This window comes from Aedes aegypti, chromosome 2, assembly GCF_002204515.2.
Source record: "Aedes aegypti strain LVP_AGWG chromosome 2, AaegL5.0 Primary Assembly, whole genome shotgun sequence".
In the NCBI taxonomy this organism is placed as follows: Eukaryota; Metazoa; Arthropoda; class Insecta; order Diptera; family Culicidae; genus Aedes; species Aedes aegypti.
In genome coordinates this window covers 100,075,465-100,101,271 of record NC_035108.1, presented here as the reverse complement: position 1 = coordinate 100,101,271, position 25,807 = coordinate 100,075,465, and the positions used below count along the sequence as shown (strand labels likewise).

Below are 25,807 nucleotides of genomic sequence, written 5' to 3'. Positions count from 1 at the left end.
ATGCTTCCTGATGGGTTATACTTCATTGAGGCCTTAAGTGTCCGTAATATGAATCAAAACGGTACTTAGAGTTACATAATTACCAGGAGAACATAATAGTAGTTTACGGAACAAGTTGCAGAATGATGATTTTTACAGCACGAGTTGTAAATTTATCCTACGAGGCTTGCCGAGTAGGATAATTACGACGAGTGCTGTAAAAATCGAGTTCTGCAACGAGTTACGTACAACATTTTTTGCAATTTTGTAAAAGACCGCTTGAGGGTATCAGAAATTATATCAGAATGCATTCACCTTTATTTTACAATTTCTGAAAAATTGTTGTGTAATGATTCATTACGCAACTCAAAATAGTTACGTAATGAAAAAGCGTTGCGTAATGAATCATTACAGCACTGGTTTCAGTTAGGTAATGACTATTCCCGTACTCCATACTTCAGTGCAGGAAAGTAGGCCGTTCCATGACAGATTGGCATGATGAAAAACAGCCTATTACGATGAGAAATTGCAAAAATGAACTAACGAGTCTCCAACCAAACCGCTTTTCAACGCATCAGAATCGTAGTGTGCTGCGCTAGCCGGATGTTCACGAAAATTCTGAAAGTGCGCGCTAGGGGAGAATCGTTACATGCGCTACTCGGTGCTACGCTCACCATCGGTATCCAAGTTGCAAAACAACTGCTTAGTAACGAAGAGTCTTTACAACTATTTTTTCCTTATAATGCAGATGTCTAGATGGTCTACATAATATGGTTGAAGACGTGCGATCTGGAAGTTACAATTTCGATTCTCGTTTTAGAATTTTGTCTTCACATCAATTATTGTGCTGTTTTTGAACAACACATGTGACGGAGCGCATGAGAAATATCTAAAGAAAAACGAGGAACACCAAACATAGGTCTCAAAATGCACGGGTGAGTCTGAAAGGAATGTGGCTCTTGCACATAAGGCTACAGCACATACACAGTAACTCTGGATGCACTACGACCTAAAAAGTCTAACAAAATTTCACCCCGAAAAGATAGTTGACCAGCTGAAATTGATCCTATATTTCGTCACGTTTAATTTAGCTGTAGCACTTGTGCTTGGTTTAGTGATAGCTTGCTTTTTAATCTAAAGAGTATAGCCTTTTGTTCTTCCTAAATTTATGACCATTCGACATTCTTTGTAATTCGACCTTTTGCCCATTCGACCTTTTATCATTCGACCTTTTGCCCTTCGACCTTTTGTCATAGATTCGGTTTAAATTGGTATCTTTTCTCCACAACTTCATTCATTTTCTGTAGCCGAAGAAGCAAAGGAACAGGACTCCAACAAATCTACATTCCGGCTTGCTCAAGAACATAATTGCAAAATCATAAAACATTTTCAATTTCTCTCAAAATTATGTTACACCTTTTGAAAGTTTGAACTACAATCGATGAAAATGTATGGAAAGACCTCCCTATCTTTCATTTCTGAAAATGATCAAAACGGTTCAATTTCGAAGCTCGCTTGAAGATTGTGATGATTGAAAATGACATCCACGCTTTAAAGCAACGGCGGTTACTCATCTGGAGACGAGGACGAGACCTAGAATTCATCCGCATCAACTACGAATACTAATTCCGACCAGTAGCGACTTGATGAGCACTATTGTTGTTGATACCAGATTACATCCGCCTGCCGAGCACGTGCGAATCGAACTTCGTCCGTTGCAATAAATTTGCATACCATATTGTAAGAAGACCAACAAATATGACCTTCGCGGGGACGCAAAACAGCCGGGGTTCGTCGTCTGCGCGGATCGATGTCACCGCACGCCACTAAGCGCTGCGTGCGAGCAGATACATATAGTATAGATAGAGCTGCCCATGTGACTAAAGGTGCTCTCCATTTAAGTGTTATTAGCCTATATGGACGGCACAGATATAGGAGAGTCACGGTGGGGCTGAAACCGTTATCAACGAAAAATATGACCATCAATATGTAATTGATAATGGAGTTGTTCTGCACCCATCATCCGAAAGATGTGGTGGCTTAACAAATTAGCTAAAATGAGGATTTTTTTTTTGAGAAAACTACTTTTAATTAAGACTAGTTTTAATTTAAGACAAATTTGATGATCTACAAACTTATCATAAATTTCATTTTGAAGAGAATGATGCTAAGAGCTTCAATATTGGTAAGAAACAAAGTTATAAAGACTTCACTGAAGGTTATAATTTATAACTTGGAAATTCATCTTTAAGCCGCTTTCACTACCTCTAAATTTTAATATTTTTGACTCAATCTTTGAGGTATCTCTTTTTATGTGATTTGAAATCGTCAAATGAATTTTTGATTTAGAAAACTTCGAAAAAACATGCCACACCCTATTGTGCACTCAAATAGCTGAAAAAGTATCATCATAATGTCTGCATGTAAGCACTTATAACTGGTGATACTTTCCCAAAACAATAGAGAGTTTTATAGATTGTGCTACTATTTCACGAATGTCGTTTTCCCGGATGTCATTTCCTCTATTGCCAGTTCCCCGAATGGCTTGTTTGCTCGAAAGCCATTTCCCCGAATGACAATTATGAGAACCGAAAACTTCTCGGAGAACTGGGCTTTTCGGGGAAACGTGATATTCGGAGAACTGGCATTCGAGGAACTGGAGTTCGGTGAAACGACATTCGGGAAAACGTAGCTCAACCAGTTTTATTACTTTGGAATTGTGACAAATGAGTGACGATGGTTTTTGTAAAACCGAACATTGTGTACATGAGTGATCTATGTTACTCCCACCGTTGGTGCTTTCGTTACCCTCGATGAAAAATTTTCAGTTCACGAAGAGTTTTCTAGGACACCATGTCATCTAAATGGTGGGTGCATGGTCATTTTTTTGCTAATAACGGTTTCAGACTCACTGTGAGAGTGACCATTGTTACGTTATCATCACCGGGTAGAGGGGCAATGGCAAGCCGTGGCATCCGTTTCGGAATTCACATTTTCCAATGACATCGTTTGACGCATGGGTCATATAACGATAAATTTTGCATACCATTTTGGAGCCCTGTGACTGTGAGGTTGACGGCGAAGAAGATCATAATGTCCTGGCCATCGTTACATCATTCGGGGCTTCATTATCATTTCAATATTTCGGTGGATAGCTGTACCAATCTGGGCGATGGTCAATGTGCGTGCCAACAAAGACGGTAGCAGGTCATCCTTATCACCCCACGAATACTGGTCTTCAATGTCACCCCCCATTTGGCTGTAAGAGAGTGGAGCTTGGCCCATTCAAAAATTGATATGCTGTTGAAGGGAAATGTGTAAAGCAAACCGGCTTTATCGCTTAAAATGATTGCATCGAAACGAGAGCAGGTATTTTGTGGAGAGAAATGAGGAAATGGCATCGAGAAGTGCGAGCCGAAAATTGATTGGAGCTTTTCCAGTTGATTTATTACAATGGTTCTTGAATGTACCTTAAAATAATCAGCTTAAGAATCTTAAGTTAAGGTCCAATGCCATTTTGAAAACGATGATGGCGAACTGAAAATCATGATTTCGATAGCAAATTCCCTAAGGCTCAAGAATCCATCATCTTATCATTACAAACGAAAACCCGTTTTCTCGTTAAAAATTAAAGACATCCTCAGAAAAATTTATCACAGCAATTCGGATATGAAGGGGATTTCAATGATGGATTTTAATAAACATTGCTTCAGTGTTGAGAAAAAAAAGGGGATTGAAAAGTTATAAACCGATTTCGTTAATTTCCTCTCAAAGCTCATCAAACGTTGAAAAAACACTAAAGCCACTATTCTCAGTAAAATGGTCGCTGAGTTCACTGTTGTCGGGACGTGAAGAAAAAGAAACGACAATCTGATAATTTTGGACAAACATTAGATAAGGACCCAAAAGGTCTTGAGCCTTTTTCCAGAAATGTAACTGTTGAGCCCTTTTTAGCCCGCCCACGCACTAATGATGGTGGTATATCAGGAAGATCAAAAGTTAGCTTTTCCTGATAGTGGTATTGGTGAGCGCGATCGAGTTGAATGGGGCTCAACTGCGTATTGCAAAACCATTGTTTACCAATGGCGATGTGACCTTTTCAAATGTTTGTCCAGAATTTAGTTTTTCATATTTTTTTATTCTAAAAACGAACATAAAAAACTAAACTTGATCTCACCCCATTTTCTCGGAATCCAAAATAGTTTTATCGAAATAATTTTGTACAATACTTCTTATCTACAAAAGACAGAACTAGAAACTCACAAAAAATATTATTGCAGCATTTGTTTTTAACCCCTCTATCGGCAGCTTAATTTTTTATCGCTAAAAAAATATTCGAATCGCGATAACTTTTCTGATTCTCAATACTAATATGTTTACACCATTTTTTCATAAGACCTCAAAAAACTCTTCAAGTTTAAGAGTCCGTGCCGACATAAATCATTGGTGATCTAGTTTTGAAAATATTTCGATGTTCCTTGGGGGGCCAATCTTCTCCATATAAAATGTTTTAGGCGGCCATTTTGTTTTTGGTCAGTTTATAAAAAAAAAAAATACGTACTAACAATGCCAGGTAATAAGGAGCTACTCTGAAAAAATCATATAAATCGGTTCAGTATTCTTGGAGAAATTTGAAAATTACGATATGAGGTTTTATAGAGTTTTCAAGATCTTTATTTGTACAGCGTGGTACCAGAAACATAAATGCTCATTACTTAAACACGGCTACACCAAATTTCTTCATTTTTTCACAACATACTCGCATTAATGCATTCCGAGTAGTGAACATCCGGATACGATAAAAAATCTGTAGCCTGAGATATTTACGTGAGCTATGGCTACGCGTTGGTCCTCCAAGGAATCTTGGAATATTTTTGGATCCAGATGACCAATGATTAATATCGACGCATATTCTAAAACTAGAAGAGTATTTTGAGGGCTTGTGAAAAAAATGGTGCAAAAATATCGAGAAACAAAAAAGTCATCGCGATTTAAATATTTTTTTAGCGGTAAAATATGAAGCTGCCGGTAGAAGGGTTAATAACTCAAATAAATTTCAGCAAAGATCTTTCGAACGGCGTAGAAAAATCATTAAAACTAAAATTAAAAAAAAAAAACAAATGGAAATCGCCAAGATACAAGATCAGATGGAATCAATTAGATGCAGTAAAAAATGTATGTGTGGTATTTGTATTTCGGATTTCTAATCAAAACTATTAGCAAAACTCAAATAATCTTAATGTTTCAAACCATCTAAACTTGTTTTTTAGTACCGTAACATTGATCATTTTTTTATATTTCTTAAAAATTTCATTTGAAAATACATATGTTGCAAGTTTTATATTTATAAAACAAGTACTGGCACCCAACGCTCGTGTCCATATACTGTATTTTGTTTTCTGAAAGTTTTAAGCATGTTCAAAAATATTTTAAGTGATTTTTTATTCAGCTGATATGGAATGAACACAACGTTTGGTAATATTGAAATAGTTATTTATGCAACAAGTTGCAAAATTATGATTTTTAGCTTCGGTTCCTGAAATGGCCAATTACATAAATTTCTTATGAGAGTGGCCAAATTAGGAGTACCTTGGTCAGATTAGGTGTATGGGAGTTAAAATTATAAGGAAAATAAATCATTTTTCTTATGTTTTGAATAAATTTGGACGAGTAAATGAATTGAGCTCTGTCATGTGAATGTGATCTACTGAACACAACAAGTTTCATGCTGACAGACTGTGTAAAACGGTGTATAATCCGCTATGGCTACGACTGGCGTATGGCCAAAACCGGTTCTTGTCCCCTACATGGAACGGAATTGCAAAAACTACCTTTTAGAACACATTTATCATTTGTAAACTGAATGTTTTAATACAAAAGGTGTACGTACCAGTGATTTGTAATAAGTTACAATGCACCAGGGAATTTAAAAATGTATAATTAACCTAGAATGATGCTGAGGCCTCCAGAACATTCTGAAATTTTGTCCATTATATACGCAGGTTCAAAATAGTAGTTTACGGAACAAGTTGCAGAATGATGATTTTTACAGCACGAGTCGTAAATATACACTTTTATTTCAGTGCCTCTATTTATACAGGGTCAATAACGGCGCCGGCCACGTCCTTGCAGTCAGGTGGGAATGGGGGAAGGAATGTTAGTGTGTAACCTTTGCTATTTGGAGACCGTGTTTGCCTCTGCATCTCCACAAAGGTTATTGGGAAGGATGTTTGTTAATGGGGAGGATCGTTGGGTCACAGGATTCACTTTGATAAGCGATTAGACCATGATAAATAATTATTTGTGAGATATAAACATGCTTATATGTAAACATAATATTTTCATTTGATTGAAAAATTTCTATGTAGAGGAAAATTATGCCGACACTTGAGGTCAGTGATGCATTTTAAACTGAACGCGAGCCAAAAATGAACTGAACGCGTTCTAATTTTGCACGTGAACGCAGTAAACATTGAACTCTCGTGCAAGTTTCTGACGCTGCTCACGAACGGCCCGTTCACTTTAAAATGCACACTGAAGCACAAAACTTAAAAAGTACTACTTTGAACAGCACTGAGTTCGTATCCCGTACAATGTATGGAACCTTTCATGTTCCTTGACATCTCTAGTAAATATTTCTGCTGTTAAATTTGTTTTAATCTGCCATGAAAACAATTTTCCTTTCGCGTTCATTTTTCTGCTCTTTTGCGTTCAAATTTTTGAACTGCTCAATGTTCAAGCCTACTTGATCTTTCGTTCAAAAATTTGAACTGGAACGCGAACTGAACGCGTTCAAATGCAACACTGCTTGAGGTGACGAACCATTCAAAGTTTGTTGAACAAATACCTAAATGTAACATTCCTAATACTCTTATTCTTATGCCGACACTTGCCTTATGCCGACAGTGACGAACCATCCAAAGTTTGTTCAATAAAGTGAACCTTTCGCAAGTCTACACTTGTAGTGTCGAACCATTCAAAGTATTTTTAATTACAAAAATAAAGGTAAAAATTAAATCAAAAAATCATATATACGATTAAATGTGCAGTCATATATATTTTATAGATTAGAAATAGTAGCATGAAACGAGCTCACCAATTAATCCGTCATCCTTGACTGAGCAGCAACAATCTACTTTCAGATTAACCTTCCTAATGCATTAAGAAAAAGTTACACATTATGCATTAAGGGTTAAAAATGACCCATGACTTTAAAACGCTCTCAAAAATCCATTTCTCAACCGATTTTCGTTCTTTTAGCTTTGTTTAGCTTGTTTCATTTTTGCTAGAAGTACTTTGAATTAATGGAAGAAATTTAAACATAATTGAAACAAAACCATATTAACCAAAGCTGCTTCAAATTTGTTACTAGTTAGAACATAATTATAACACATTTTTTTAAAAAATATGTGAGAGCAATTGCTTATAACAAATTTTGCTATAAATCAGTAATGGAAAATAACAAAATGAGTTAAATTTGGGTTTGATTCGAAACATATTGAGTTACACTTTTGATTGAATTATAACATATTTTATTTCAGTTTAGTTTAGTTTAGAGTAAATTGTGTTATAATTTTTATTATTTTAACTACTAATCATTCAAAATTATACCATACTTTTTTAGAAAACACGCACTAACGGAATAGCAAAATCCTTCCTTGTTCTCTGGTCCGTTCAAAATCCAGTTATGCTGAGTTGACTGTATAATCACTTTTTTTTTGTTTCTAATTTGGCCGTAACGGAAATGATATTCTAATATAATATTTTATGTTTGGGAAGCTAGGGGGGGGGGGGGGGTGGTACTATATGATGGTCTGAAAATGTCCACATCACACCCTAGCGAAACCGGTTCCGGAATACTCCGAAATACCGGCCAAATCTAAATGTTGGTCCTCTTGGTGCTCTTGTAAATCGGAATGAAAAACCATGAAATTTGAACCGTCGTTATATACATGTGTATGAACTGCTGAATGTGATATACGCCAGTTCTTTCTGAAAACAGGTTCCCTTGTGCCCAGAATGGCCATACTGACAAACAATTTCCAGGGTTCCATTCTTGAGTTCCATATCTTTCATATAAAGCTAAAAGAACGAAAATCGGTTGAGAAATGGATTTTTGAGAGCGTTTTAAAGCCATGGGTCATTTTTGACCCTTAATGCATAATGTGTCACTTTTTTTGTAGCGCCGCTCCTAGAGGTCGCTGAAAGCTTTTTCTAGCACGAAAATGTTCGTTTTCAAAAGTTAGGAAAAGTCAGAAAATTTCAGATTTATATCTCTTTTCTCTACAAAGTTACAGCTTATTTACCGTGCCGATTGGTCAAAAATGACCCCAATGCACAAGGAAGGTTAACTCGTTGACTCGGCAATATAAAAGTACTCAGAGAAAATAGGCGCGCGACCCGAGAGGGAAAACAACTGACAACTTCTCGGGCTTTCTTGACGCACTGCCTAGGAGCAAGCGTCAAGGTCGAAGGATCAAAAAGAACTAATCGAACGCGGCACTTTTTCACTCTTAACTATCGACGCGCGACATGTTTGATCCAGCCCTAATCGCCCGCTCCCACAGGAGCAAGCCTCAAGGTCGAAGGATCAAACTTCTTACTGAACCTCAGAAGTTTTCAATCAAAAAGCTGAAAGTTCGGTATTTTTTAAGATTTACAATTCGTACCCAGTATAAAAAAATACCGAACAAGAAAATCTTGATTCAGTGTGTAAACGGAGCCACAAATCCTTTGACTTCTTTTGACGCAATTCGGCTCTTCCATGGGATAACCCAAATTTGGGTTAACTGACATATTCCTATCATTAGGTAGTTTTCGTTTGACAACAGCGAAAAAACAACTCAGTGCAAAACAAAATCTACCCAGCGTTAGCTCTCGAAGTCTTCGTGGTGGGTTAAAACAACTTATAATTGGGTAAACTCGAAAGAACCCAAATTTGGCTTATTCCATTGAACTTTGACGATGGGTCGGTGCGTCGCTCTCTGTTTTTGACAACATTGCTGTTGTGAGAGGCGCAAAACAACCCAACCGTGGGTAAAAACTAAATGTAGTTTACCCAAGTTTGAGTTTAAAGAACTTATTTTTTGAGTAGTCTGATTTTTCCGTGTAGGACGATCTTCGGCGGTGTGCAGGAAAACGGTGTGTGGCGGCGAAGGATGAACCGCGAGCTCGCCCAACTCTACGGCGAACCCAGTATCCAGAAGGTGGTCAAGGCTGGAATGATACGATGGGCAGGGCATGTTGCAAGAATGCCGGACAGCAACCCTGCAAAGATGGTGTTCGCGTCGGATCCGGTTGGTACAAAAAGGCGTGGAGCGCAGCGATCTAGGTGGGCGGATAAGTGCGTATCGATTTGGCGAGCGTGGGCAGAACCGAGTATGGAGAGATGGGGCCACGAACCGAGTATTGTGGTGTGAAATTGTTGATCCAGTCTTATCTGTTTAGATAAATGAAAAATGAATTAAAGGTGTAGAGAAGCGAATTGTATTAAGCGTAAGAAATATGACAGTCTTCAGTGGGCTGGTGAAGAAGGTTAAAAAAATCGATCCATCATCCTTTGGTTTTCTGTAATGATTCTTCAAACTCAGGTATCTGTATTGAGAACAAATCTTATATTTCGTTACGGTAAATTAACTTATGCCATTTAATTCATATATTAATCCACACACCTATTTCGAACCTGGCACGGTTCTATCTGTTTGAGAACAATTGGACTTAAACCATTCGATAACAAATCTCATTTTATTTAACCGCTGCTCTGAAATCGAACTCGTTTTCTTTTATCTAGGTGTATAGTTATATGTTTGTTTTGTTGATGCAAGTTCTATTCATTGTTGTTATTCATTTGTAGAGAGCACAGATTTTGTATGCCCCAAGCCGCAATCGCTCCACGGTGCAACCAATACTAATGGCTTTTTAAGGACGAGTTATTTAAAACGAAAATATTACACGTATTATACCAGCCGGGAGGAAGCTACCAAAGTCGACGAAACGTAGTAAATCGATTTTTCAGAAATATAAAACAGTACATAAAACTGCAGTTAATAAATATACAATTCAAATCAACTGGAAGCCAGAGGGGGCTGTTCAACAGGCAAAACTATAGTTCCTAAGATATTAACGCTACACTTAAAAGAAGATCTAGTTCCGTGCAGCTCCACTGCCGGATTGCGTTTCCTCACACGCACATGCATAGTAAAAATATCACAAACGGGTCTTTTCGTAATACACCCTCGCACACACAAAGACACGCACACGCCCGATTCGTACAATAATCTCACGGGATTCTCCCTTTATCTGGACAAAGACTCGATCACACAATTCTAGGGTGGTTTCCGCAAACGACGAGCTTGGGGCAGGTCACAAACTGTACAAATGAAACTCTGACTCTCTTTGAGTGGGAAGGAAAGGGAATCTCTACTGTGGCTGCTTGGGTTGCTTCAGGGTTACGCCAAGATTTTCGCGTAGTTCGGCGATTTCCTGGGGGCCTTGCAGCAGTCGTTTGACGCCCCGTGGAAGACCCCGACAGGAGGACAGGTTGATCGAATTGATGTGCGGACAGCAGGTGAGGACTTCCTTGACGGCCTCTAGCGAAACGGATGAACCACAGAGGTTGAGGTGGCTGTGAGGGGGGAGGAAATGTTAGATATGTTCTTTGAAGGTATAGTGGATCCTAATACTTACTTCAGCGGTGATTCGGGACCTTTGTCGGCTAGTGCCTTGAGGGCGTCGTCCAACGGTTTGGTGGCGTTGGCCCAAGCAAGATCGAACTCGATGAGGCTGTGGGCCCACTTGGAGGCTATCAGCTCCAGGCCAGATCTGTAATAAGAAAAAGAAAAGTTTGTTATATAAGGTAGATACTTCATTAATACATTCAATCCACTATTTACGTAATGTTACGTAAATAGAATGTGTATGCACTTAATGCAACGAAGCTGTAGGTTGGCACACACTTACGAATGATGTCTATACTCGGAACATTGAAACTTGTGCGAAGACAAGACAACATCTTCGTTGCTACAGTATCGGACATCACATATAAAATGCACCAAAGCCGTTTTCCTATACAAAATTGCTAACTTCAGGGAGCTATACTGCCGTGAATCGCAAGTCAGTCCCATCTGTAAAAAGTAGGCATTGAGAAAATGGACTGTGAAGTATTCAAACTCGTTTTGCATACGAATATTCAAAAAATTCCAGAGGATTGGAACATGTTCCAATCTGAATGAAACTTTCACAACTTGCTTTGCACTACACTATCTTTTCGAGAAAAATATAAATATGATCTAAACAAGTTACATTTTTGTGTTCCACGGTGCGAAAGTCTGTAGTGGGACTGATATGCGGTTACATTTTATTATGGGACAATTTGACTTGCTGTTTTTTCCTATTTTTTCCGAACAAATCATATTATTTCGTTAGTGCAGCTGAAAGAGCACTGGAAGAGATGTTGAAAACTGAACTCAACTCAATTTTGACGAAAATGCAGATGGGACTGACTTGCGATTCACGGCAGTATATTTCCGTCGTTTCTCCACCGATTCTTTTTTTTTTCTGTGGCAAACTAAAAATTATCATAATTTTTTATAAGTTAAAAAAAAATAACAATAAATATGCACCAAGACACCATGCGTCGTATCATCTTGTAACTTCAGAGCATTTGATAATTGAGTGGCCACAGACCAAATGCGTTGAAGACACCAAAATGATACGACGTATAGTTTGTCCGCTACATCATTTTTTGTCCTGGTGCATTTTTTTGGTCAAATTTCAACCTATCCGTAACTTTTGAATCAATAGTTTTCACACAACTATTTCAATAGTTAGCAAAAAAATGAAAAGAATCTGTTGAGAAACGACGGAGAAATAGCTCCCTGAAATTGACCATTTTGTATAGGAAAACTTCGGTGCATTTTATATTGAACATAGGATATATCTCTTTACATTGCGGAATTCCTTGGAGTATCGGTATTCTGATCTATAGGGTTAGCTTTATCGTTGCATTTCATGCTCACTTAACGCTCTCTTTCCACTATGGGCGGTTTCCATACAGACTGGCGGCCAAAGATATTTTTTCAATCTCATGTCCTATTTATGAGTGTTGTGATACAAATTTAATGTTTTATTATCAAAAACAAGTTTTCGAGACTAACTTTTGAATAGGGCCTATAGCGAAATAATAAGTTTTGTTACTAATGATGCATATAAGTCATTTATGTGATTGACGTTGTGCAAATCATTATGAATATTAGAACTCACATAGAAATGATTATATGAATGATTTAGCGATATTCAGTTATTCTCTGAATTATTTTTTAGCTGTTTTTAATTGAAAATTGTTAAAAATAAAGGAAAAATTCAAAAAGCCCTAAATTAAAAAAGTGCAAATTTGTGCAGCTGAATCCTTCACGATCCTTTAGTTTATATCTTAAAGTATTCTTGGAAATACATTTTAGCCTGGGACAACTTGGGACAAAAAAGTATGGGATGTGTAAATTTTCGATAAAAAATCAAATATATTTTTTCAGTGCACTCCCCGCATTTTTTCCGACCCAAAGTACGAAATTGCATTTTATTTTATTTTTCTAAGATAGCTTTTTGAATAAGTTTTCGGACAGTGTATAAAGATATGTATAAAATATTACGGTTATGAAGTATATTGTATTCAATGTGTACCTCGTGTTTGTACTGAATTCTTTATTTTTCTTAAAAACTCTAACTTTGACATACCCCGCATAATCAAGAACTATATTCGTACTGTATCCCATAGTGTACACAACTATTTGCAACAATATAACAATAATTTCGTACAACATCAAAAATAACAATAAATCGACAGTACTGCAAACGATTTTTACAATTTGGTGAACAGTAATCGGGAAAATAACAATATGGGGAATAGGCGGTTAAGTTATGTAACCATTTAAAAATGACGATTTTCCCGAATAAAATTTTTCGTTTACATTTCGTCAAATGGTAGACATACTATCCATTTTTTGGCTAATTTACCATCAACGAAATAGGTTTGATACAGTTGAACTGTAAAATTGAAACAAAAAACAAATACTATAAGTGAAACTATTTATTTATGGTGCCATATGGTATTTTAATTCAATGCTTTACTGTTCCGTTACGTTTACATTGTATGGAAATAATTGATGAATATATACTGCTTTGCGTTAGAAAATGATAAATCAACCAATAAAAATCAACTTTTTACTCGTTTCGTCACATTGCCATGCATTTTGTGTTTAAAATGCGGCAAAATGAATGAAAATACATCGTGGTACTTTGGTTTATCAATTTTCTGACGCAAAGTATTATATGCGGAATAAGAAGCAATAGAACTATTACCATTTAAAAATAAAGACGAATCTTCCTTCATTTTGATTAAATCTCATTCTAATTTAGGGTTTATTCACAAATTTCATAACGCTGAAGGGGGTGGATGAGTGTCCCGAAGTTGTTACAGTTCATACAAAATCCGAAAAATATTCATAAAAAATGCGTTTCGAGATATGTGAACGAACCCTTATAATTGAATACGTGAGCTTACCTATTTGAAGTTTCCGACAGATTTAACTAGTCCAATCCTGTCCGGTCTAGCTTTTCCCTATTGAACAGAATCGAACTCCGTATAGCATTTTCTCCAATTTTGTGGCTGGAGGAGAGGTTTATGATGGCATTAGCAGCACCTTTGCTTGAGCTATTTCCACAACAATTTTTCACTTTCAGCAATGGTGACTATATCACAATTTTGTTACGTATCAGTGCAAATTCCGGTACGAAACTGTTGGTCTTCGAATCAACACGAATATTTGAATTTTACTTGAGATTTTTCAGGTCCACATTTTGTTTTTTTTTTTCAACTGAAAGTGTAAAATTGAATCATACGCAACCACGATGTGAGTTGACGAATACATAGAGCGCATGACAGTTTGCCAAACTGTTCATTTAATGTAAAATATAGTGAAATGGGCATGTATTGGTGTGATCCGCAAGAATTAATTAAAACCGTTCGACAAATTGTAATGTTATATTGCCACTATTTTGTGCGAACATTCATCCCTATATAATTTAACATTATGTGGACAGTTCAATAAACTGTCACTGTTTTGCATATGTAATAAAAAGCGTTCTATATAGTTGAAGGGTTCTGGTTTCATATTGTCCAGCAAAAAAGCAACAGTTTGGGGTACACTAACCCTTTCAGTTAAGAGAACCGTACGGTTTGGAAAGTAAGTCGAACTGTGATTTTCTATGCGGGACTGTATCAATTAAACTATAAAAGATCTTGCCCTGATATTCCAGGAACATCTTAATAGAAGTGTTTACTATGGAATGATGTACAAGAAAACCCTTTCAGGACAAGTCAGTTTTTCGATTATTGGCCTCCTGATTGCCTATAGTGCTTTCCCATGGTAGCACAGGTGGTCCGATTTTCGACGCTTTAGCAATAATGATTGCTCATTTGTCTCATCAAATATCGAAATAAGTAACCTTAGGGTAAAAGTATTGTATTGTTCAAGCAATTCTTATAAAAACCCCATTTTGACAGTTAAATAGGGTCCTAAAGCCCTGTCCCAATTTTAGTGCCAAACGCTTAAGATTAGGCCAAAAACACATGTTTACTTCTTTTTTTTTAGATTTTGTCACACCCCTTGGCTTAAACTCAAATTTTTGGTGTATTTTGTTTTTTTTTTTTTGTTAAGTGTCAAGGTTCATTTATGGACCCAATTTTTAAATTAAAGTTTAAACATGATATAGCCGTTATTTGAGCGGGAAAAATGGCTGAAGTAGATACAGTAAGATGTTTTTTCGTGTTATTGAATAAAAACAAGATTTCATTAAAATTTTTAGGACCCAATTGTCAAACAAAGCTGTGGGAAAGAAAGTGTCAAACAACTATGATCTGTTTTGTTTTCAGTTCAAAGGCTATCTAAGTACCCTTTGAATCTATGACTTCAAATCTACACGCATAACCAGCGTTAGGTTTACACCCAAACAGAATCAATCAAACATGTCCTATCAAGTTTTTAAGCCAACGATTGTTTACGCTTGTCCAAAAACGTCTTTGAGCTAAAGGATTCGTGTCTACCACCAGAGATTTTTCGGAAATTTATGAATGAGGTTCATATCCAAGCAGACTCAAGCAAACATATTCTATTAAGTTTGGAGTCCAACAGCATTCCGAGGTTATTGAAGAACTCTTTAGATCAATAAAAGTGCAATCTCTTGAAGATAAATCAACAAGCTTTACACTCATGTGGGCTCGAACGAATATATCAAACTAGATCAACGTTTTCAGATTACCATTTAAATTCTTCGAGTTATAGCCTTCATTAATAAGGTTTACACTCAAACAGACTAAATAATATATGTCCTATCAAGTTCCTAAATCAAAGATTGTTAGCGGTGTGTGTGTGTGTGTGTGTGTGTGTGTGTGTGTGTATTCCATCTAACACCCACTGTCCGGCAGTGAAATTATGGAAAAAAACCTATCTGCAATGCTACTTTGCTTTTGCAGATAGCTTTAGTCCAGGAGTTAGAAGGTGATAGCTCTATTGCAGATCCAGTGACCCATTTCAGAATGGCTGGAGAGACACGTCCATTCAGAAGTCACCTTCACTTACAATAAGCCCCGCATGTATGCATTACCGTTATCAAATGGATAATGATAATACAAACACACTTCCAAATTCTAAAAATATACTTTTTAGAATTGGCTCGTATTTAGTTTATCAAAGCAACAATCATAACCAGAACAATCTCACCGAATTCATCCAAGTCGGTCGCGGCGCCGTCATCGCCATGGAAACCTGCCAAGCGCCTAACTGATCTTTTTTTTCATCATATTCGCAAATATTCAGCGAACGTAAAATACACGGTTCATTTTCTCAACATTGTGATGAAAAGCATACGCAAATATTATTTCACAAAACAGTTGTTTCTTCAACATATGACGGGTGGCATAGCACCATTAGACAATTATAATATTCACCGGCCGAAAGCCGCTAAGTCGCAAAAACCGTGACAACACACACAACAACACAGCCAAACCCACGTGATTGCAGGAATTTTGTATTTCACTCATGGGCTATAATTCAAATTGTGTATCACCAGCCAAACTACAAGAAATATCACTTCACATCACTTCTTTCTTCGAATTATCTTCCGGGTGGCATAGCACCAAAAACCGTTTAAGCACTTCACCAGCCGAATTCAATATTTTACGGTTCCGATATAAAGGTGACAGCAAAAAACAAAAGCAGCCATTCGCGCGCACAGCCTGTTGCGATCCTAAATCAAAGATTGTTAGCGGTTATCCAAAAACGTTTTTGAGTGAATGACCTTTGTAACCTTCGAAAGTTTATGAGTAAGGTTCATACCCAAAGCACACACATACAAACATATTCCAATAACTTTGGAGTCCGTCGGTATTCTAAGGATTTTCATGAACTCCGTTGAGTATATGGGGTGTGATTTGTGAGCACCCCTATGGACCTATGCACGAGTTCACTAATTTGACGTTTGAGCGATGCCGAATTCACTCGTTGCCATGGTCACATAAATAACACGGCACCGCTCAAACGTCAGATAGTGCACTCGTGCATTGGTCCATTGCAGTGATTTATGATCACCCCTGTCGCAGCGCATCACGAACATTGAAAACAGAGTGGAGAATGAAAAGTGGAGACATCTGTGGCGCCATTCATGTTGCGCCAACCGAAGAGTAAAGAATCACGTTCAGACTTTTGAAGAGGAAATAAATTAGTTATAGATTCAATTCGGTGTATTCATTCTTAATCGCTTCCGTCCACCACAGTTGGTGACCCCGACGTGATTTCGCGGATAAGTTAACGCGTCAGTGATAATCTCGTTAAAATCCGGTTTCGGTTTCGATCGGTTCAGTTTCTGGTTACGTCACCTAACTTCCGCCGATTTTTCGCCATGCCAGATAACGAAGTTCAAAACGTTGCGTCGCAAGCTGCCGTTGTGTCCGTGAAGCTTCCAGAATTCTGGAAAACGGATCCAGAAATGTGGTTCGCCCAGGCGGAAGCGCAATTTGTCCTTGCGAATGTCACGAAGGACGAAACGAAATTCTACCACATTGTGGCGAAGGTGGATCAATCGGTGATATGCCATATCGCCGATCTTGTGTCGACACCACCTCAGCAAAATAAGTACCAAGCAGTTAAAGATCGACTGGTTTCTCGATTTGCTCTTTCGCCACAAGTACGATTGGAACGTCTTCTGGGTTCCTTTGATCTCGGTGACATGCGTCCAACGCATCTTTTGGCCAAGATGCAAGAACTGGCCAACGGCCTGAACGTTAACGAAGAGCTGCGGAAAATGTTATTTTTGCAACGGATGCCGTCTAACATCCGGCCCATATTGGCCATCAGCGACGGTACGTTGGCTAAGTTGGCGGAAATGGCCGACAAAATGGTTGAATCGCCTCAAACATCTGCAGTGTCGTTTACGCTAATCGTCAACGAGCAAATGGAAAAGATGAAGGAGCAACTAGAGGTGCTTAGTGCGGAATTTCGCCGTTTGAAAGCCAGCCCATCTTCCGGTCCGGACCGACGTCGTAACCGCTCATCATCACGCATCAGGAATGGAGCAGAAATATGTTGGTACCACCGTAAGTTTGGCCAACATGCCGAGCATTGCAAGGAAACCTGCAAATACAATCAATCAAAAAACTAAATTCCAACCCATCTGAGTCGGCTGAGGTGGGTAGTGTGTTTTCAAGCCGGCGACTAAAACTATTCGACAAAACAAGTGGTATTCGTTTCCTGATTGACACCGGTTCCGACGTCTCCATCGTTCCAGCTTCAAGACAAGACAAACTCTTCGCTACGATTCCGTTTTTTCTTCATGCTGCTAATGGCTCGGAAATAAAATCATTTTAGACTAAATTTATTACAACGGATCTTGGCCTCAGGAGACGTTTCACTTGGAATTTCCTGGTATCTGACGTCAGCCACGCGATAATTGGAGCCGATTTCTTGGCTCATTTCGGCCTTCTTATCGATATGAGAAACAGAAGCCTCATCGACGTCAAAACAAACTTGCGATCCGCTGGAGAATTGATGATAGCTGATATCCACACTATCACCACCTTCAGTTGTGAACATCCTTTCCACGAGCTGCTAAAGGAGTTTAGAGAAATCACCCTTCCAGCCACTATGCAAGCCGAGACTCAACATGACGTCACACACCATATTGTCACCAAAGGACCCCACGCCGCATCGAAGGCAAGAAGAATGCACCCAGACAAACTCAAAGCAGCCAAAGAAGTATTCGCTCTTATGACCGAACTTGGAATATGTCGTCCATCGAGTAGTAGCTGGGCAAGTCCACTCCATTGCCTGATGAAGAAGAATGGACAATTTCGATTTGTCGGAGATTACCGGGGATTAAATAAAGCCACAGTTCCTGACCGTTACCCGGTGCCACACGTGCATGATCTTCTGAACTCCCTGCAAGGTAAGAAGATTTTTACTAGCTTAGATCTAGAACGCGCCTATCACCAAATTCCGGTGGAGGAAGCTGACATTCCAAAAACAGCCGTTATTACGCCTTTTAGACTTTATGAATTCACCAGGATGCAGTTTGGCTTATGCAACGCGAGCCAGACTTTTCAACGCTTCATGAATAAGATTCTGGGTGATTTAGATTTCGTGGTTACATTCATTGACGACGTTTGCATCGCTTCCGAGTCAGCAAAACAACATAAGGAACATGTCCGAATTGTATTTGAACGGCTGAAACAGAACGGTCTAGTAATTAACGTATCGAAGTGTAAATTTGCACAGCCCGAAGTCGAGTTTCTAGGCTATTTGGTAAACAGCGACGGAATCAAACCCTTACCCTCAAGAGTGGAAGCGATTACTAAATACGAACGCCCAACGACAGTGAAGGAGCTTCGAAGATTCCTGGCACTGATCAACGTGTACAAGCGATTCATCCCAAAAGCAGTAGACATGCAGTTGGATTTACGGAAGATGATTCCTGAAAACCGCAAGAATGACAACCGAACGCTATCGTGGAACGATCAGACAACTTCTGCTTTTGAACGATGCAAGACTTCCTTAGCTGAAACCGCGCTTTTGTATTATCCAGATTCAACTAAGGATTTAGCACTAATGATCGATGCGTCAAATACTGCAGCCGGTGCGGTTCTTCAACAATCATCTGGGTCGTCTTGGCAACCGATTGGTTTCTATTCAGAGAAGTTCGCGGATTCACAGAAGAATTATTTGGACGCGAATTGACGGCTATGAAGATGGCTGTCAAGTATTTCAGATATTTCCTGGAAGGTCGAAAATTCGTCATTTTTACCGACCATTAACCTCTCACTTACGCCATGACCACAAACTCCTCCAGTAGGCTTCCCCATGAAGAACGATACTTGAAATACATATCGCAGTTTACCACTGATATCCGTCACATCAATGGTAACGAAAACACCGTTGCTGACGCTCTTTCCCGCGTGGAAGGTATAAGTGGCATTGACCTTTCGGCCATAGGAGAGGATCAAGCGACCGATGAGCAGTTGAAACACCTGATGAAATCATCGACTCTTAGGATTGAACCTGTCCGAATCTCCAATATCTCTCGGCCCGTTTATTGCGACGTGTCCTTGGAAAATCGTATTCGACCCTTCGTGCCAGAAAAGTATGGTCCACCATCATGCAGCACTTTCATGGTCTATCTCATCCAAGGACGAAAGCCACAAGGAGACTAATCTGCGATAGATTCATATGGGCGTCGATGAATCGAGACATTAACAAATTCGTTCAAGCTTGTGTCGATTGCCAGCTATCAAAAATAAATCGTCACACTATTTCGGCAATGGCTCAGTTTGATCCACCTAAATCTAGATTTCGACATATACACTCCCGTGCAAAAGTTTGGGTTCACCCCCTCAAAAACATACAAAAGTGTTCTGTCCATATATCTGTGAATATTCGTCCAATTGAAACTCTTTAAGCCGCATTCGAAAGGCAAAGAGTTATTCTTACTTCGTATGTATTTTTCTAAAAACGTTTTTTGAATTTTGTATACTAAATTTTAACTTAAAGTTGTGACATTTTTTTAAAAACACACTGAAAAATCATATCTAATTTCCTCAGTTTTGGATCGACGAAAATTTTAAATCGAAGTGTCATTAGAATCGTTATCTCATATTCTTTGAAGAGACCTCACGAAATTTTGGCGGAAAAATCTGGAAAGTATTCAAAATCAATGAAACAGTCAGTCAAGTCATCGTGCAAAAGTTTGGGTTCACCCCTCAATATGATGCAAATCGTGCAAAAGTTTGGGTTCACCTGAGCCGCACGCACATCATTTTTGTCAATATCTCTGCCATTTTTCAACCGATTTTAATAGTTTAAAGCTTTTTCGAGCGCAAATAATGATTGGTTTGAGATTTCACAGATTTTTCATGTTTAAAGTATGTTAAGGTGAACCCAAACTTTTGCACGATACACCATACTGAGGGGTGAACCCAAACTTTTGCACGATGACTTGACTGACTGTTTCATTGATTTTGAATAGTTATCAGATTTTTCCGCGAAAAATTCGTGAGTGCTCGTCAAAGAATATAAGATTACGATTCTAATGACACTTTGATTAAAAATTTTGGTCGATCCAATGCAGAGGAAATTAGATATGATTTTTCAGTGTGTTTTTTGAAAAATGTCACAACTTTAAGTAAAAATTTAGTATACAAAATTCAAAAAATGTTTTTGGAAAAATACATACGAAGTAAGAATAACTCTTTGCCTTTCGAATGCGGCTTAGAGAGTTTCAATTGGACGTATATTCACAGAGATATGGACAGAACACTTTTGTATGTTTTTTAGGGGGTGAACCCAAACTTATGCACGGGAGTGTACATATTGATCTTGTAGGTCCATTGCCGCCATCGAAGGGAAATCGATATGTATTGACTATCATCGATCGTTTCACACGTTGGCCCGAAGCAGTACCATTGCCCGACATGGTAGCCCCCACCGTGGCTAGGGCATTAACTTCGATTTAAATATCCCGATTCGGTACTCCTGAGACCATAACATCGGACCAAGGTCGTCAGTTCGAGTCGGACTTATTTCGTGAGTTGGTTTACATTCTAGCCAACGGATTGGTGGAACGTTTCCATCGAACTTTGAAGGCAGCTTTGATGTGTAGTGCTTATAGAGAAGATTTGAAATGCTCTGCTGCTGATCTCGTCTACGGCCAACCATTGCGCCTACCTGGAGAATTTTTCGATCCTCCCGCTTCGAATGTTGATCGATCGGATTTCGCAAAGGCACTCCATCAGTATTTCTCGAACATGCGGGCACCCAGAACTCATCACCACTCCAAGCCATCGGTCTTTCAACACAGTGCGCTTAAAACTTGTAGTCATGTGTTTGTTCGTGTCGATTCGGTACGACGATCTCTGCAGCAGCCATACGAAGGACCCTTTCAGGTGGTAAGCCGCAACGACAAACATTTCGAAGTAGTCATTTCTGGAAAGAAGCAGATCATTTCGATAGATAGAGTCAAACCAGCGTTCATGTGCGATCAGCAAATCGGAGATCACCCAGCAGATGATACGCGAACAGTAGTTACCCAATCTGGTCATCGTGTCCGATTTTTGGTGTAACTGGGGGGGCGCCTATGGGGTGTGATTTGTGAGCACCCCTATTGCAGTGATTTATGATCACCCCTGTCGCAGCGCATCACGAACATTGAAAACAGAGTGGAGAATGAAAAGTGGAGACATCTGTGGCGCCATTCATGTTACGCCAACCGAAGAGTAAAGAATCACGTTCAGACTTGAGAAGAGGAAATAAATTAGTAATAGATTCAATTCGGTGTATTCATTCTTAATCCCTTCCGTCCTCCACAAGTACATAACATCAGATAAAAAAAACATAACCAGTAATCTCTTGAAAATAAATCAACAAGAATTTAACCTATGTGGACTCATACAATTATGGTGAACCAAATTTAACAGTTTCCGGTATTCAAAACTTGACGGAATATATTTTCTTGAGCTTATTTATCTATATATTTATCTATATTTAGCACCCAATGGTCGTGTCAAACACAGTATTCGAAACAGTGCCCATTATAATCACCGAATTTTCACAGATCATAAGATAAACAACTTACCCCAAATCCCTCGTGATGGAGCATCCGGACAGAAACAGATGCTTCAGGTCCCACGTCGGCAGCCGAATCAAACTGTCGTGGGTCAGTCGGGAGCAGCCTCGAACGTCCAGCAGCTTTAACTGGGTGCTGGTTTTCAGAATCCTCTGGAGGTACTCATCGTTGAACAGCCGCGATTCGTCGGCCAGCGAAGCGACCGAGAGCTCCTCCAGCTCCGGGAAACCGGGTGACTCCATCTGTAGGTTAAGGAGAGAAGCATTGGCGAGTTTGTGTTTATGATAGATAAGATTCATTAACAAACCTGTTCCTGAAGGGTTGCCGTACTCATGTTGATATGCGAATTGGTTATCCGGAGAACCTTCAACTTTTGGCATCCGGCCTGGAGCTGCTCGATGTTGAGTATACCGTGTGAGATGGCGATGGTGGTTACGTTGGAAAGATCCAGTAGTACGAGGTTTGGACATTGAGTCTACACGAGGATAAGTACATCAATAGTTGAACAGTTCGGGTGACGAGGAGAAGGTTAGTACTTACCGACAATGCCTTAACGATTTGTGGAATGCCACTGAGACGATTGTGGGCCAGATAGAGATGGGTTAACCGTTCGCCCATCTCCGTGATGGCTGTGCACAACGAAACTTGGCCGACGGCCGTTTTGTTCGCATTGACTTCGGCCTTAAAAACAATAGATTCCATTATTGAACAAACATTGACCGCATACAACACAACTCACGTTTATTGAGCTAAGATCCAATCTCCGCAGACTTTTGAACTTTTGCACGAGAAACATGAGATGGTCGGAAGTGAGTTGCTTCCAACCCGTCAGGGTGATTCCCGTAAGGTTTGGCGCGGCTACAAGCAGCTTATCCAATACACATTGCACATTGGTGACTTTCCAGTTTCCTGTCAATCAAGAGAATCGAACTGTATAGATCGAGAACCCTGAGCTCTTTCAACTGTTTGAAACTTACCAAAACTGACATCGGTACTATTGCGGAGGCGGTTCTCAATCAGCCATTTGAGTTTAAGTTCGGTTTTGAACCGTTCCTTGGTCCAGTTACCGAGATCCACTGTCCGCCAGAGGGAAGGCACCAGGGAAGCTTTGTGCCACGCGGAGCACACCTTTCCGAACCGGATCAACGATGGAATGCAACCGTCGTCTTGGATGACGTGTTGAAAAATCTAAACAAGAAAGATAGGAGCTCAACTCAGGATTCATTTAAGTATGTAAGGGCAAATTACCTCGCACAGCACATGCTCCGGAAGTTGGTCGGCCCACGCGCTCTGATCTTCGGGCCGTTTGTACTCCTCCGGCGGGGCGACGGCGGCCTTCTCCGTGTTGTTGTTTGTCCGCCGGGAGGTGTCCCGTGGTCGTCGGGTGCGCTTTTCCGGCGAGGCGGCCACCGTCGGTTCCTCCTCGTCGCTGTCCGCTTGGGTAAGGCTCTTGGGTTTGCGTGTCCGCTTGCGGCTTGCTTTCTTTGGTTGTTGTACTGTTGCATCAGATGCCTTCTTTATGCACAGCTTTATGCCGATTTTGTTCTCGCTTATCTGGAAAGGTGATAGAAGAGAAGTTTAATATCCATATCAGTCCATGAGAATCATTTTGGTTGAAACATTTTTTTCGCTCAAATTAGTTATACAGAACTCCTCCGAGTATAGGCCATCAGATCTTAAGGTGATTATAGAATGAAGCCATACCTTGAATTTTCAAGAGCACAAGACTTGTGAACCAAACAGCGCTCCGCGTTGAAAATGTATCCCATTGGTCACCATCAGCAAGCAAGTAATTTGATTGATTTTCAACGCGAACTGTTGTCAGATTCTTCAGTCTTGTGCACTTGAAAATTCGAAGTTTGGCTTCGTTTTATAATCACCTTAAAGCGTAATCAGTGATTTTTTGGAGATTTGTGCACAATAAAGAGTCTAAATTATAAAGAGACGAAATCTGATCATATTTAAAATAAATCAGCTAGCAACTATGCCAAATCTATTACGCAGCACTGCCAATGTTGATTCCCACGCTAAAAGTGAGACACAGGTTTGATGTGTTGAATTTTCACAGGTTTGGATAACGAATGAAAAATTGACTGAATGTATGGAAAACCAATGTAATGAATAGAGCATTATTTATGCAAAGCATGAAAATTGCAACCGACACTCATGTATTCAGAAAATATGCTACTTCAGAAGAAGCAAAATTTTCGTGGGCGCTAACATTTTTGTGTGAGCCGTTTTCAGCTTGTGTGAAAAAGTGTTTGACAAGTCTCCTGCTCGATTGGAATGACATTGACAGTAAACTTGGAATTCCAATTGGAACATTTCGCTTCTTTGCATATAGTTTCTTTAGTTTGCATAGAACATGGGACAAGTAGGCGTTGAAGGGCAGTAGGCTCTTTAACCCTTCTACCGACAGCTTCCATTTTTACTGCCAACAAAATATACGAATCGCGATAACTTTTTTGTTCTCCGATATTTTTGCACCATTTTTCAACAAGCTCTCAAAAAACTCTTCTAGTTTTAGAACATGTGTCGATATTGACAATTCGATATTTCCAATCCAAAGTTTTAGCGGCTCCAGGTATTGAAATACATTGTTGATTAATTAGAAATCGACGTTACGCCTTCAGAAGGCTTCGTAGCCGTGCGGTTAGTGTCACCAGGCATTTAGCCGTAGCGTGCTAGGGAGTGTGGGTTCGATTTCCGCCTCGGCCGGTAAACTTTTCGTGAGGACTGTTTTCCGACTGTGCCACTGGGCGTTGCATGCTAGTCCGTTGTCTAGTGTGGTGCTTCCTTCGAAGGGCATAAATGCCTACTGGAAGCATTAACGCGTCAGTGTCTTAAAAAAAAACTTAAAATTTCGTTAAAGGTTTTTTTTTAATATACCCAGAGGTGTAGAATGAGTAAATGTTTATGTTTTGATGGCAATTTTTGTTTGATAATGACGGTCAATGAAGCACCGTGTATGAATTTTCACTAACCTTTCAACGCCTTTAAATCTTCTGGATAATTTGACGAAACATAATTTTTAACAACTAGTCTGCCCATAACTGCATATTTGTAACATTCGACAAAAGTAGGCATTGAGTAAATGGGATACCAAGTTTGCATTTTATTGCAGTATGGGAGGGAACTGATATTTCAAAAAATCACTAAGAATTCAAAAGTGCTTATTTCAGGCTGAAATTTTGTACAACTCATATCGCTTATTGGGTGAATAGTCAGAAAAAATTCTGATAGAAATTTCGTTGCCACTGCATTATGAGGCTGATGTATAATCTCAATGTGACTGTTATGCGATTACAATTGCCAATGTGACAAAACAACTTGGTATTTTTTTCGAATTTTCTAGAACAATCTCACAGATTTTAGTAAGTGGATCGAAAGTATTTGTTATTTGATGACTCTCCCCGGTATTAACTCGAAATTGTCAAAAATGTCGAATGTGACTGTTATGCAGTTATGGGCAGTAGTGGTCCTGGCAAACTTCATCTTGCCATCAAATAGGCTGTTAAAATTATCATTTAATCTCTTGAAGAAAATAAGCGATTAGTCTGACTAATTTAGTCCCATTTTCCCATTATTCCGGAGACTTTACTAATTATTTTTTTGTCGCGCAAGCACGTCTGAACTCTTGACAAATGGAAAGGTGAAAAAATCA

The 25,807-nt window shown here is 39.1% G+C and overlaps 1 protein-coding gene across 5 annotated transcripts in view; it reads right to left on the bottom strand.

The window, feature by feature from the left end:
- Positions 1-9,594: 9,594 nt before the first annotated feature.
- LOC5578231 (F-box/LRR-repeat protein 6) overlaps positions 9,595-25,807 on the bottom strand; it is a 41,415-nt gene continuing 25,202 nt past the window's right edge. For all 5 annotated transcript variants that reach the window (XM_021841688.1, XM_021841690.1, XM_021841689.1 and 2 more), the window contains 8 exons: positions 23,392-23,697; positions 23,121-23,331; positions 22,883-23,052; positions 22,684-22,824; positions 22,451-22,618; positions 22,153-22,385; positions 10,666-10,800; positions 9,595-10,603 (listed from right to left, as the gene is read on the bottom strand). In XM_021841688.1, the coding sequence (XP_021697380.1) occupies positions 10,399-10,603; positions 10,666-10,800; positions 22,153-22,385; positions 22,451-22,618; positions 22,684-22,824; positions 22,883-23,052; positions 23,121-23,331; positions 23,392-23,697 (1,569 nt within the window). In that variant the 3' untranslated portion in view covers positions 9,595-10,398. The remainder of the gene's footprint in view (positions 10,604-10,665; positions 10,801-22,152; positions 22,386-22,450; positions 22,619-22,683; positions 22,825-22,882; positions 23,053-23,120; positions 23,332-23,391; positions 23,698-25,807) is intronic.